General features: G+C 47.4%; 2 protein-coding genes across 5 annotated transcripts in view; one reads left to right on the top strand and one right to left on the bottom strand.

Moving 5' to 3' along the window:
- DDX54 (DEAD-box helicase 54) overlaps positions 1 to 1,622 on the top strand; it is a 20,097-nt gene extending 18,475 nt beyond the window's left edge. Inside the window, 1 exon segment of the mRNA XM_051972831.1 lies at positions 921 to 1,622. Coding sequence (XP_051828791.1) covers positions 921 to 1,171 — 251 coding nt within the window. The 3' untranslated portion in view covers positions 1,172 to 1,622.
- On the bottom strand, positions 1,035 to 12,133 carry CFAP73 (cilia and flagella associated protein 73). Of its 4 annotated transcripts, XM_051972842.1 has the most exons (8): positions 11,932 to 12,128; positions 10,368 to 10,473; positions 9,059 to 9,163; positions 8,496 to 8,696; positions 6,219 to 6,440; positions 2,570 to 2,728; positions 1,824 to 1,927; positions 1,035 to 1,130 (listed from the first exon to the last, which is right to left on the bottom strand). In XM_051972842.1, the coding sequence occupies exons 1-7, from the start codon at positions 11,988 to 11,990 to the stop codon at positions 1,844 to 1,846; spliced, it is 936 nt and encodes a 311-aa protein (XP_051828802.1). In that variant the 5' UTR covers positions 11,991 to 12,128; the 3' UTR covers positions 1,035 to 1,130; positions 1,824 to 1,843. The 4 variants fall into 4 exon arrangements, with proteins under 4 accessions (XP_051828802.1, XP_051828803.1, XP_051828801.1 ...); XM_051972843.1 differs by lacking the exon at positions 1,035 to 1,130 and having other exon boundaries at positions 1,837 to 2,179; positions 11,932 to 12,132; XM_051972841.1 differs by lacking the exons at positions 1,035 to 1,130; positions 1,824 to 1,927 and having other exon boundaries at positions 2,186 to 2,728; positions 11,932 to 12,132.

Below are 12,133 nucleotides of genomic sequence, written 5' to 3'. Positions count from 1 at the left end.
GGCTCCCATCCCCCCGCCAGGCTCCTCGTCTTGGAGCTGACAGTGACCTGTCCGTGACCTGTCCGGCTTGTGCTATTCAGGGACCAGAATCCCCCCGGGGCAGGACCGGCCATGCTTTCCATCCACCACTGGAATGGCCTGAGAGTGGGAGCAGGAGCCGGACAGGGAAAGCTGGGCGGGGGTGTCCCTGGGAGGTGCTCGTGTGCTGGATGCGAGGGGTTGTCCTTGGGGGACGGGCTTGGGTCCCTGGAGACCCCTGCCTCTCTCTGCCTCAGTTTCTTCATCTAGAGCGATGGCACCCGGCTGCCTACTTCTCCAAGGACCGTAGCTGGTCCGAATCCTGCCCAAATCCTGCCTCAGCCTCTTAGCGGCTCCTGGTGCCTTCTCCGAGCCCATTTGCTCAGTGTTAAATGGAGATAGCAGCCATTACCCCTGAGGGGCTGAAGTTCAGTTATTATCATTGTTTTGATCAATTCACCAGAGCTACGCCCCCCCAGTGGGTCATCCTCTGCTTTTTGAGACACGTTGCCCATTCGGGGTCCACGGCCTCAATGGGAGGAGAAGGAAGGAGACAGAAGAGGTCTTTGGGATGGTCTGGGCTGCCCGGGGTCCTTCCCCTGGGTGTGCAGTTCAGTCTGTGCTGAATGCTGTAATGTCTGGGGGTCCTGGAAGTGGGGGGAAGCTTTCCTCTTACAGATGAGGGAACTGAGGCACTGAGTGCCTGGGCAAGGGTCACACAGCTGGTAAGTGTCTGAAGAACAGTTGGAAAGCAGATGACCCACCGCAGCCAGGGAAGGGGCCGGATTGGAGACGCCGGAATGAAGGCCCCGATTGACATCCCCAGCTCTCTCCCCATCCAGGACAGGTTACTTTATTTCTCAGGCCATCTCTGGTGACCTTCCTCCCTTGTGTCCCCCCAGGGGCCTCGGCGGGCCGGACGTCAGGGGCCGGCGGGACATCAGGGGCCGGTGGGCGCGTGCGCTCAGAGCTGAAGAACAAGCAGCAGATCCTGAAGCAGCGTCGCCGCGCAGAGAAGCAGCGTTTCCTGCAGCGAGGGGGTCTCAAGCAGCTGTCTGCCCGCAACCGGCGCCGGGCCCAGGAGCTGCGGCAGAGCGCCTTCGGCAGGCGGCCTGGGGGCAACCGAAAGGGCAAAATGAGGAAGAAGATGTGAGATGCTCTTTCCCAGCCACCCACCACCGACGGTCCGGCTGAACTCCAGACTCCCAGGGAACCCATTCCTCTCGGAGCTGTGTGTGGGCTGGTCACCTCCTCCCTTGGGAAGACAGCCCCATTGTCCAGAACCAGCAGCCTGGTGGTCCATCCCAAGGCTCCCACCTGAGAGCAGTGGTGTCCCTAGGAACAAAGCTGGTTGAATTTGGGCCTGAAGCAGTTAACGTGCTCTGCTTGCCCCTCCACCCTCCTCCCTTCTAGAGGAGGAACCTGTTCTGCCAGGCCCTGCCGCTCCTTCCGCCTGGAGGGCTGGCACCGGGCACTCTGGGCCAGCCCTGATCTCACCCTGCCCCCAGAGAGGACGTTCCCCGAGATGGGCGGTGGGGTGGGGGCAAGGGGTCATCACCACCAGGCCTTACACATGGCAGGTGCCTAATAAATCTCGAAATGGATTTGTTGGGTTGTCATCACAGTGAAGGGGTTAATGTCCCATGTCTGACTGAGACACGTACAAGTCTGTGTGTACTTCTGGGCATCCAGGTCGGGCTGCTGGGGCTTCCTGTTAGACACGCATGCACACACGCAGACATACAACATACAACACACACAACAGACACATGTGAGCGTTGCAGGACGCAGGGGGTCAGACCTACCTCTTCTATCGGCAGCTTCCCTACTGGTCAGCGGCAGAGGGCCCCGGCTCTCCCTGGTGATACTTGGCCAGCGTGGCAGAAAGGTCCTGGAAGTACTGCTGAACCTGGGAGCCCCCCTCCCCACAGCTGGAGTCAGTCACCTGCTTCTGGACTCCCAGGAGCCATCACAGCAGGAGGCCGAGGGGCTCCCAGAAGCACCTGCCAGACTCACGAGCTGCCCCTCTTGGTTCCATGCCTTCCCTGTCTGTACATTCACTTGTGTGCACACTTTTGTTGGCTGTCTCCCATTAGACGGAGCTTCTTGAGGAGCTCGGAGAGAAAAGGGTGACCTCCAGTGCCAAAAGAGGCAGATGGGTCTAGGAGGATGAGGAGGGAGGAAAAGGCCTTTAGATTGGACAACTGGGATTGTTGCTAACATGGCAGAGAAGTTTCCTTTGAGAATATCTACTTTAGACTTCATTTTACAGAGGAAAGAAAGTGACCTGCCCATATATGGAGAATAAGTTACAGATAGAGCCAGGTCCAGAACCCCCCTTAAAGGACAGGGCTTTTTCCTTTTGAGTCTTCCCCACGTTGCTGACTTGTACAAGATTCAGCTGTATGACTTGGATATCATTCACTGTGTTCTGACTTCCTGAACTAACAGGTCATTTACAAATTGAAGCACAGAGGAGATAATGGGATAGAGGGACTTCTAGAGCTTGAGAGATACACTTGGGTGCATCCGGGGCTTTGGGCGCCCACACCTGCTCCAGCTGCTCCTCGGTGTCCTCCACAGCCAATGCAGGGACTTCCTTCTTCTGCTTACAGACTATCTGGAACAAGTTGAGGGCCGCCATCTTGATCTGCCCAAGAAGCAAAGTCTTCTGGGCTGCCGTATTCTGGATGTGAACCCATTTGGACTCCTGCAGACATCAAGGGGAGTCAGCTCAGCTGAAGGGGACCATTGTGGACAAACCCCGAATCCCTCATCATCAGTCCTAGTCCTGAGCCATGAATCACAAATTTAACTTAGCATTTGCACTGTAGAAATCCAGGAGACTGGTCAATCTTCATCATCTTTGACATCACCTCCCCACCAAGTCCCTGAAGGTCATTCCTTGAGAAGAGAAATATTTTCCCTCCCATTGACTTCAATAAGAATCAGTCCATTCAGCCAAAAGGGAAGACTTGGGGGGCAATGTTGTTCTTGTTAAAATAGCCAACCCTGGGTCCTAAAGAACAAAGCAATCCAGTGGGTAGAAGTCAAGGGAGTTCTAATTCAGTATAAAGAATTTCCTGATGAATCCTTTAACAATGGGATGAATTGGCTTACTAGGTTAGGAAGCTCCCCCATCCATGGTAGTTTAAAAAAGAAAAAGCAAGATAATTTGGAGATATTCCTAATTGCCAAAGATTGGATTCTCAGGTAAATATTCTGAGGGAGAGCTAAGTATTAGATTTTTGGTGTGAATGATAAATGGTCAAAGGATATGAATAGACAATTTTCAGATGAAAAAATGAAAGCTGTTTATAGTCATGAAAAAATGCTCTAAATTACTATTGATTGGAGAAACGTAAATTAAAACAGCGCTGTGGGACTACTTTGCCTTTATCAGATTAGTTAAGATGACAGGTAAAGATAATGAATATTTGGAGGAAATGTGGGAAAATGGACACTAGACATTATTGGTGGAGTTGTGAACTGATTCAGCCACTCTGGAAAGTAATTTGGAACTATGCCCAAAGGGCTATCAAATTGTGAATGCCTGGGGCAGCTAGGTGGTACAGTGGATGGAGTACCAGCCCTGAAATTAGGAGGACCTGAGTTCAAATTTGACCTCAGACACTTAACATTTCCTATCTGTGTGATCCTGGGCAAGCCTCCAGAAAAAATTGGCAATACCTTTTGATCCAGTGCTACTACTGGGTCTGTACCCCACCCCCCAAAAAAAATTTAATGAAGGAAAAGGACCCACACGTACAAAAATGTAGCGGCCATTTTTGCGGTGCCGAAAAATTGGAAAATGAGTGGCTGCCCATCAATTGGGAATTGACAATAAGTTAAGGCATATGAATGTAATGGAATATTATTTTATTAAGAACTGACAAACAGGATGATTTCAGAAAAGCCTGGGAAGACTTAATATGAACTGATACTGAGTGAAATGAGCAAAACCAGGAAAATATTGTACACAGCCACAGCCAGATCATGTGATGATCAACTATGATCGACTTAGCTCTTCTCAGCAATCCAGTGATCCCCAAGGCATTTCCAATAAGCTTTATATGGAAAATGCCATCCACATCCAGAGAGAGAGAAGTATGGAGACTAAATGTGGTTCGAAGCATACTGTTTTCACTTTTTTTTTCCTTTTGTTCTGATTTTTCTTTTCCAACATGAGTCATATGGAAATGTTTTTAAATGAAAAAAAAATTTTTTTTAATTTTTAAAGTTCTTCAATGTAAACATTTACAACTCAGAAACTGGCAAAGGCTACAAAAATCAGGATTTGTTTTATTGTCTAAACTTAAAGTGTTATAAAGGATTTTAGTAATAGAGACTAAACATAAAAGTAGGCCCATACATTTTTTCCTCCTCAGAGAGCCAGTTGTTTCCTATTTGCCAGCCCATCCCTATTAAAATCGTTTCCAAGTCCAAGGTGACCTAGTAGCATATCAGTCAGTCAACAAGCATTAAGTGTATGCTGTGTGCAAAACTGTACTAGCTATGGAGGATACAGAGACAGACATGAGACTGATTTTTGAGGGGAGATAACCAGGAGTTGAGGGAATGAGAAAAGTCTTGCGTAAAATGTATTTCAGTTGGGTCTTGAAGGAAGCCAGGAATTCCAAGAGGCTGAGGTGAAAACGGATGGCATACCAGGCATGGGACACAGCCAAATACAATGGCACAGAGGTGGGAGAAATAGGAAACAGTTTTGCCAGATACAAAGGCACAGAGGTGGGAGATACATGAACAATAGGAAACAGTTTAACCACATGCAAAGACAGAGGTGAGAGGTACATGAATAGTAGGAAACAGTTTAGTTAGATACCAAGGCACAGAGGTGGGAGATATAGGAAACATTGTTTAGCCAGATACAAAGTCACAGAGATTGAAAATATAGGAAACAGTTTAACCAGAGGCAGAGGCACAGAGGTGGGAAATACACAAACAGTAGGAAACAGTTTAGCTACATACAAAGACACAGAGATACATGACATGAATAGTAGGAAACAGTTTAGCCAGATACAAAGTCAGAGGTGGGAAATATGGGAAACAATTTAGCCAGATGCAAAGGCATAGAGGTGGGAGATACACAAACAGTAGGAAACAGTTTAGCTACATACAAAGACACAGAGATGAGAGATACATGACATGAATAATAGGAAACAGTTTAGTCAGATACAAAAGCTCAGAGATGGGAGATATAGGAAACATTGTTTAGCCAGATACAAAGTCACAGAGATGGGAGATAGAGGAAACAGTTTAGCCAGATACAAAGTCAGAGATGGGAAATATGGGAAACAATTTAGCCAGATGCAAAGGCACAGAGGTGGGAGATACAAAAACAGTAGGAAACAGTTTAGCTACATACAAAGACACAGGGATGAGAAATACACGAAAAGTAGGAAACACTTTAGCCAGACACAAAGACACAGAGATGGGAGATACTTGAACAGCAGTAAACAGATTAGCCAGATAGAACAGGCTCAGAGATGGGAGATACACAATGGGAAACAGCTTGGCTGTTGCATCCCCTGGTTAATAGAATATAAACTCCTTGAGGCCAGAAACCTTTTGCCCTTCTGTCTTTGCATCTCTAGTTCCTTATATAGGCATCTAACAAAACAAATACTTATTGATTGATTACTTGACCATGACATAGAGAAAGGGGACTAATAGATCACAAGGCTAGAAGGATAGGAAGGATGGGAACGTGATTTAAATGCCAAATGGAAGCTCTGTATTTGATCTCAGAGGGAACAAGACATTATTGGAGGTTATTGAACAATGGAATAAAAGAAGCACTAGACTTCTAATCAAATCAAGAGCCCTGGGTTTGAGGGACTATTCTGAGCCCTAGTATTTCTGTGGCCATGGCCAAGTTCATCATTCTGGCTCAGTTTCCTTATCTGTAAAATGGAAATAATAAAGAACATTAGAATTGGCACCAGAAAGCCAGGTTGTATGACCATGGGTAAGTCGGTGCATCACTTTATACCATAGTTTCACCATCTGTAAAACTGAGATAGTATCTTGCCTCCCTTTCCTCCTTCAACTGCATTGCATAAACCTGAAAGGTGAGCTCTTATTTTTCCATGACTTTCTACCCCAAAGAAGAAGCAGAAGTGGGAAAGGGAAATGGTGCTTTGGAGACCGAACAAGGGCCTGATCGCATGCCCACTTACCCATTGCAGGGCCTGCGTCCTGACCTCCTCCAATCGGACCTGCAGGTCGGCCACGTGGTTATTCTGATGCAGGATCTCATCATTCTTTTCTTCTACCAGTTTGAGCAGTTCTGCCCTTGCATCCTCCACGGCCTTGTGTAAAGCCTGCTCATGTTCAGTCAGGATGGCTCGGGTTTCTGACAACCCACTGAACCGGGCCATCAGCTCGGGGATCTCCTCAAACTGGGAGAGAAGGCAAGGGGAAGGCACTCAGGGCTGCATAGTGGATGGTTCCAATCACTCCCACAACTTTAAGTAACTTTCCCCAAAAAAAACCCTATGACTAAGTAATATTATCCCCATTTTACAGATCAGGCTTAGAGGTGTAATGGAACACAAGTACCCGTTCTTAATTTGGGATCTGTAACTTATGTTTTAAAATATTTTTGCCACTACATTTCAATGTAACTGCTTTCTTTTGTAATCGTGTGTATTATATTATATGAATCTAGAAACATTATCCCACTGCATTTGGTAGTTCGTGATATAATCCCTGCTACTGGGGGAGGCTGAGGCTGAAGATCATCTGAGCCAGAGCCAGAGCCCATTGGGTGTTACCAGTAGAGTGAGCTCCCCCACCTCGTGACCACTGAACTGTCTAAGGGGGAAGGGACGCATTTCATGACAGTGATTTTGTTAAGTCCGACTCTCCCTGACTCCACTTGGGGTTTTCTTGGCAGAGATACCAGAGTGGTTGGCCATTTCCTTCTCCAGCTCATGTTACAGATGAGAAAACTGAGGCAAATTAGATGAAGTGACTTGCCCACAGAAAATGTCTGTCTGAGGCTAGGTTTGAACTTAAGATTCCCCACTCCAAGCCCAGTGCTTTCCACTGTCCAGACCACAGTAAGGAAATCTGGTTTAAAAAGTACAAAATAAATGAACATCTCATGCCAGACTAGCCTTCTTTCCTTTTCTGCAAGGATTACTTAACTAGGAGCCTAGAGAAATGCTGCAGTTATTATTACCTCTATAATGTGGACAAAGCATTTGATGAAGTAAACACTACTGTCATGTTAGACAATAGTAGGTTTGGGCCTGTGAGTGGCTGCTGTATTTATGGCCTCAAGAGAACCAAAACCAAAACAAGCCCAGCCATCCCACTTCCATCATTCCAACTTCCCCAGAGCACCATATATGTCTCTTTCTGACACACACACACACACACACACACACACATACTCACACACACATTCATACACACACAGAACAGTTAAGACCCTTTCCCCTTTAGGACCATTACCATAATCAAAACTGAATTCTGTTGAAGTTAAAAGGATCAAGACCGCCCCCGGTTTTTTCAAGCATCTGCCATGTGTTAGGTGCTGAGCTAGATGCTAGGGATGAAATAAAGACAGACCCTGTTCTCCAGGAGCTCACAGTCTAGTGAGGAGACAACAGGCAAACAAGCTTATATCAATAAGCTATAGATAGATAAATTAGAGGTAATCAGCAGAGAGAGGGTGCTAGAATTGAGATGAACTGGGAAAGACTTCCTGTAGAAGGTGGGATTTTTAGCTGGGACTGAAGGAAGCCAGGGAAGAAGTCAGGAAGTGAGGAGGAGAAGGAGGAGGAGGGAGAAACAGTGAGGTAAGATTCTATCCCTCTCCCTTCTTTGTAGATGTGAGGGCTATGGGTATAGAATGCCACATAGATTGCCAGACATGGCTGATTTGCTGGCTAATTTTTCTGAATTGTTTTTTTTTTCCCTCCTTTAAAATTTTTCATTTAAAAAATGACTTGGGGGAGGAATATATAGGGAAATTAGGTGATATAAAAACAAGATATTAATAAACATAAAAAGAAAAAGGGCACATTGCCAAGAATACATGTATCTTCCTTCCTCCCTCCCTCCCTCCCTTCCCTTCCCTTTCCTTCCTTCCTTTCTTCCTTCTTCCCCCCTCCCTCCCTCCCTTCTTTCCTTCCATCCTTTCTTCCATCTTTTCTTTCTTTCTTCCTTCCTTCCTTCCATCTTTTCTTTCTTCCTTCCTTCCTTCCTTCCTGCCTGCCTTCCTTCCTTCCATCTTTTCTTTCTTCCTTCCTTCCTTCCTTCCTTCCTTCCTTCCTTCCTTCCTTTTTTCCTTCTTTCCTTCCTTCCTTCCTGCCTGCCTTCCTTCCTTCCTTCCTTTTATGTTTATTGCTTTTAATAAATAATGGGTAGGTTTCTAGGAGGAAGGGGGTATCTCTGGGGCTGCCTCAGCTGCTGCTGGACATGGGGCAAACAGCCTCGGTGCTCACCTGCTCAGACTGGGCCACCACCTGCTCTAGGTACTGGGCAAAGGGTCTGTATTTGTGCAGTTGCTGCTCCAGCTGTTCCTTCCTCTGAATGAGCCCCTTCAATTCCTCCTTCAATGCTGCAGCTTCAGCCTCCTTCTGGGAGGCAGTCTGTCGCCCTTCCTCTGCACGGCGCAGGGCCCGGCTCTTCTTGGCCTCTGTGTCCTGGCCAGAGGAGGAACCATCTTTCCAGTCTGGCCACTTCCCCTTGACCTCTCAGGTTAGACCTTGCCTGCTCTGTCTGCTTGTTCATTGGGTCTGATATAGCTGCACCTCTCTGGAGATAGGGGGTTCTGGGTAATGTCAGGGAACCTAGGCAGGGCAGGAGGGGGATGAATCTTCAGAGCTGGGGGGAGGTGTTCACTGAGGCTATCCCTGCTAGAAGTCTAACCTGAGATTCTAAGCTGGCCATCCCCCCTCTACAAGGCTTTCCCCTTGGATGCTTTAGAGAAATAGAGGGTCAACAAAACCCCCTAAACTTTCATATATAGGAGGCACAGTTCTCCTGCATTCCAGGAGCCTCCCACCTTCAGGAACTTGTCAAAGCGGACCATCGACTCCTTCAATGCATCTTCCTTCTGGTCCAGTGCCTCCCTTCGCTGCTTCAGAGCTGACATCTTTACCTGGAACTCCTGAGTGTTGAGAAGGGAGAGAGGGAGGGATTCAGTTGGAACGTGGAGGTGGGCTCCATCACACACACACTCCTACAGGTCATTGAGTGATTACTGAGCTATGAGAAAAGAGGAAGTGAGCCAAGAACTGGGGAAAATTCTAAAGTTGCAGAGCTCAAAGGGATCTTAAAATGTGGAGCATAGGGCCTAGGCTAAATCTTAGAACAGTGAATGTCAGAGGTGGGAGGAATATTAAAACAGAGTCTTACAGGGAAGATTAAATCTTAGAACTGATAATATCTCAGTTGGGAGGGACCTTAGAACAGAGAATATCAGGGCCAGATAGAGCCTTCGAATAGGGAATGTCAGGGTTGGGAGGGGTCTTAGAATAGGGACTGTCAGAGGTGGGAAGAATATTGAAACAGTCTGCCAAGGGAAGATAATATCACAGTTGAGAGGGACCTTAGAACATAGAATGTCAGGGCTAGATAGGGCCTTAGAACAGGGAATGTCAGGTTAGGAGGGATCTTAGAACAGAGAATGTCAGAGCTATGAGGAGCCTTAGAACAGAGGATGTCAGAGCTATGAGGAGCCTTAGAACAGAGAATGTCAGAGCTATGAGGAGCCTTAGAACAGAGGATGTCAAGGCTGAGTGGGGCCTTAGAACAGAGAATGTCAGAGTTGGGAGTTAGAACAGAAAACATCAGGACTGGACCTTACTTTGCCTTAGAACAGGGAAGGTAAGAGTTGGGAGGAATCTTAGAGAATATCTCACCCACCTCCCTGTTTTTATAAATAAGATACTCCATCTAAAGGAAAGTAATTTGTCCAGGTTCAAACATCACACAGATTAATTGTGAATCTGCCATCAGAACTCAGGTCTCTGAATCCCAATCTGGGATCCTTTTATTACAAAATCTCCCCCTACTTGAGATTCAGACACTCATCTCCCCCAAGGAGGATCCTCAGCTGCCCCTGAGGGAGGGCTCAGGACTAACAGAGTTGTGGTTTGTCCTTCGTTCTCAAAGAGGATCATGACATTCGAATGAACTGGTCTGAAGAGAGGGAAGCTAATGGGAACAGAGCCCAGAACTGCTTAAGCCCAACACCTAGAAGCTACCCAGCCTCCCCGGAAGTCAGGGAGAGACACAGACTAGCAGCCTCATCTCTTCTCCCCTGCCTCTTCCCTTCTCTCCCCTGTATATTGAACACAAACAAAGGTTACCTCCTTCTTAGCCTGCAGGGCCTCCTCCATCTCTACCATCTCTCGCTTCTTCTCCAGCAGTTGGGTAGCATGGTTGATATAGCCGTCCTCATGCACCGGAGGCTTCCTGGGGAAGAAGAAAGTGTGGGGGCGTGACACTGAGGGCCCTCCCTCAGTGTCCGGCCAGAGTCATCAAGTGGAGACAGAAACCAAGGTGAGGTCCACTGAGAGGAGGCAAGGGGAGCCCCTTGGATGGGGCCAGCGGGTGCCCACTTAATTCCATTCTTAGCACATCGTTCAGCAGCCAGGGCCTTGTCCTGCTATGGGAGCTTGAATGAGCCTCAGTTTCTCTCTATATATAAAGTGAGAAGGTTGAGCCAACCAAATGGGTTCTAAGGAGCTTTCTGGTGTTAGACCATGTGAACCTTTGATAGTCTGGGTTCCCAGGTAAATCAATCCGTCAGTGAAGAACATGTCAAATCCTCCCTCTGTGCTGGGTACTAGAGCTTTGGCCACAGTTCCTATACTCAAAGGCATATGTGAGTACAGATTAAGTGTAAAATAAAAAAGTACAAATTCACACAAAGTGACCAGATACAAGGTAGAGTGGGGGGCCCCATAGCTCCCACTCTGACACCCTGTATCCTAAGGCTCCTCCCAGATCAATCAAATTTAATTCAATAAGCTTGTCTGAAAACTGCTGGGAGCCAAGCATTGTGCTAGACCATAGAGCTACAAAGGAATAAAGGAGGAAGTCTCTGGTCTCAAGGAGTTTCTGGTCTCAAGGAGTTTATGGTCTCCTGGAAGAAATGACATGTACAGAGATAAATAAGAGACAGCTAATTAAGCTTTGTGGATGAGCATCGAACTTAGAGATAGGAACATCTGGATTCAAATTCTGCCTCAACAACACACCAGTTGTATGACTTCAGGGGAGTCATTTAATTTCTTTGGACTTCAGTTTCTTCATCTGTAAAATGAGAGGGTTGGAATTCATGCCCCTCAAATTCCTCCCAGCTTTGACATTTCCTATTCTAAGTCCCCTCCCAGCTCTGACATCCCCTGTCCTAAGGTCTCTCCCAGCCCTGACATCTCCTGTTCTAAAGTCCCTCCCAGTCGTGACATCCCCTATTCTGAGACTCCTCTCAACCCTGACTTTCTCTGTTCTAAAAATGCCCCCCCTTCTAGCTCAGACATCCCCTATTTATTTTTCTTCCCAAGGGGGTCCTCCCTGGCTATCTCAACAATCTCATCCTAATCTGTGAAGCCCTCTTTGAAAGGTGGGCAGAGACTAGAAGAAGGGGAGAAGAGGGACCGCAAGGTATCAGATACGGAAAACTATTGACTAACATGAGGTAAGAAGTAGCTGGGATACAGCTTTGGGGCAGAGACCTCGCCTGGAACCCCGTCACCTTGTAGATCTTGCTCTCTCTGGCCCCTGCCTCCCCACTGACCAAAGTTAGCAGACAGCTCTTGGGAATGACCCTTCACTTGGACCAGTGGCCACTGCACCTCTGAATGCTCTCTGCAGGGGGAGGCGGCATTCTACTTGGGCTATCCCAGACCCCTCCACTTCCCCACTCACTCTGCCAGCAGCTTTTCTTCCAAGATCAACTGGAAATACTCTTCCCAAGGCACAGACATGTTCTCTCTTTGGCTACCCCTGGCACCCTGTAAAGCCTAGAATTTTGTTAGTGTGTGTACACACACACACACACACACACACACACAGCCCCCTGGGGGCTGAGGATCTGCTCAGCTACTCAATGCATCCTCCGGATATGGGA

Source organism: Antechinus flavipes, chromosome 1 (genome assembly GCF_016432865.1).
Source record: "Antechinus flavipes isolate AdamAnt ecotype Samford, QLD, Australia chromosome 1, AdamAnt_v2, whole genome shotgun sequence".
Taxonomy (NCBI): Eukaryota; Metazoa; Chordata; class Mammalia; order Dasyuromorphia; family Dasyuridae; genus Antechinus; species Antechinus flavipes.
Note: the sequence above shows the minus strand (reverse complement) of the source record. Positions and strands in the feature narration are given on the sequence as shown.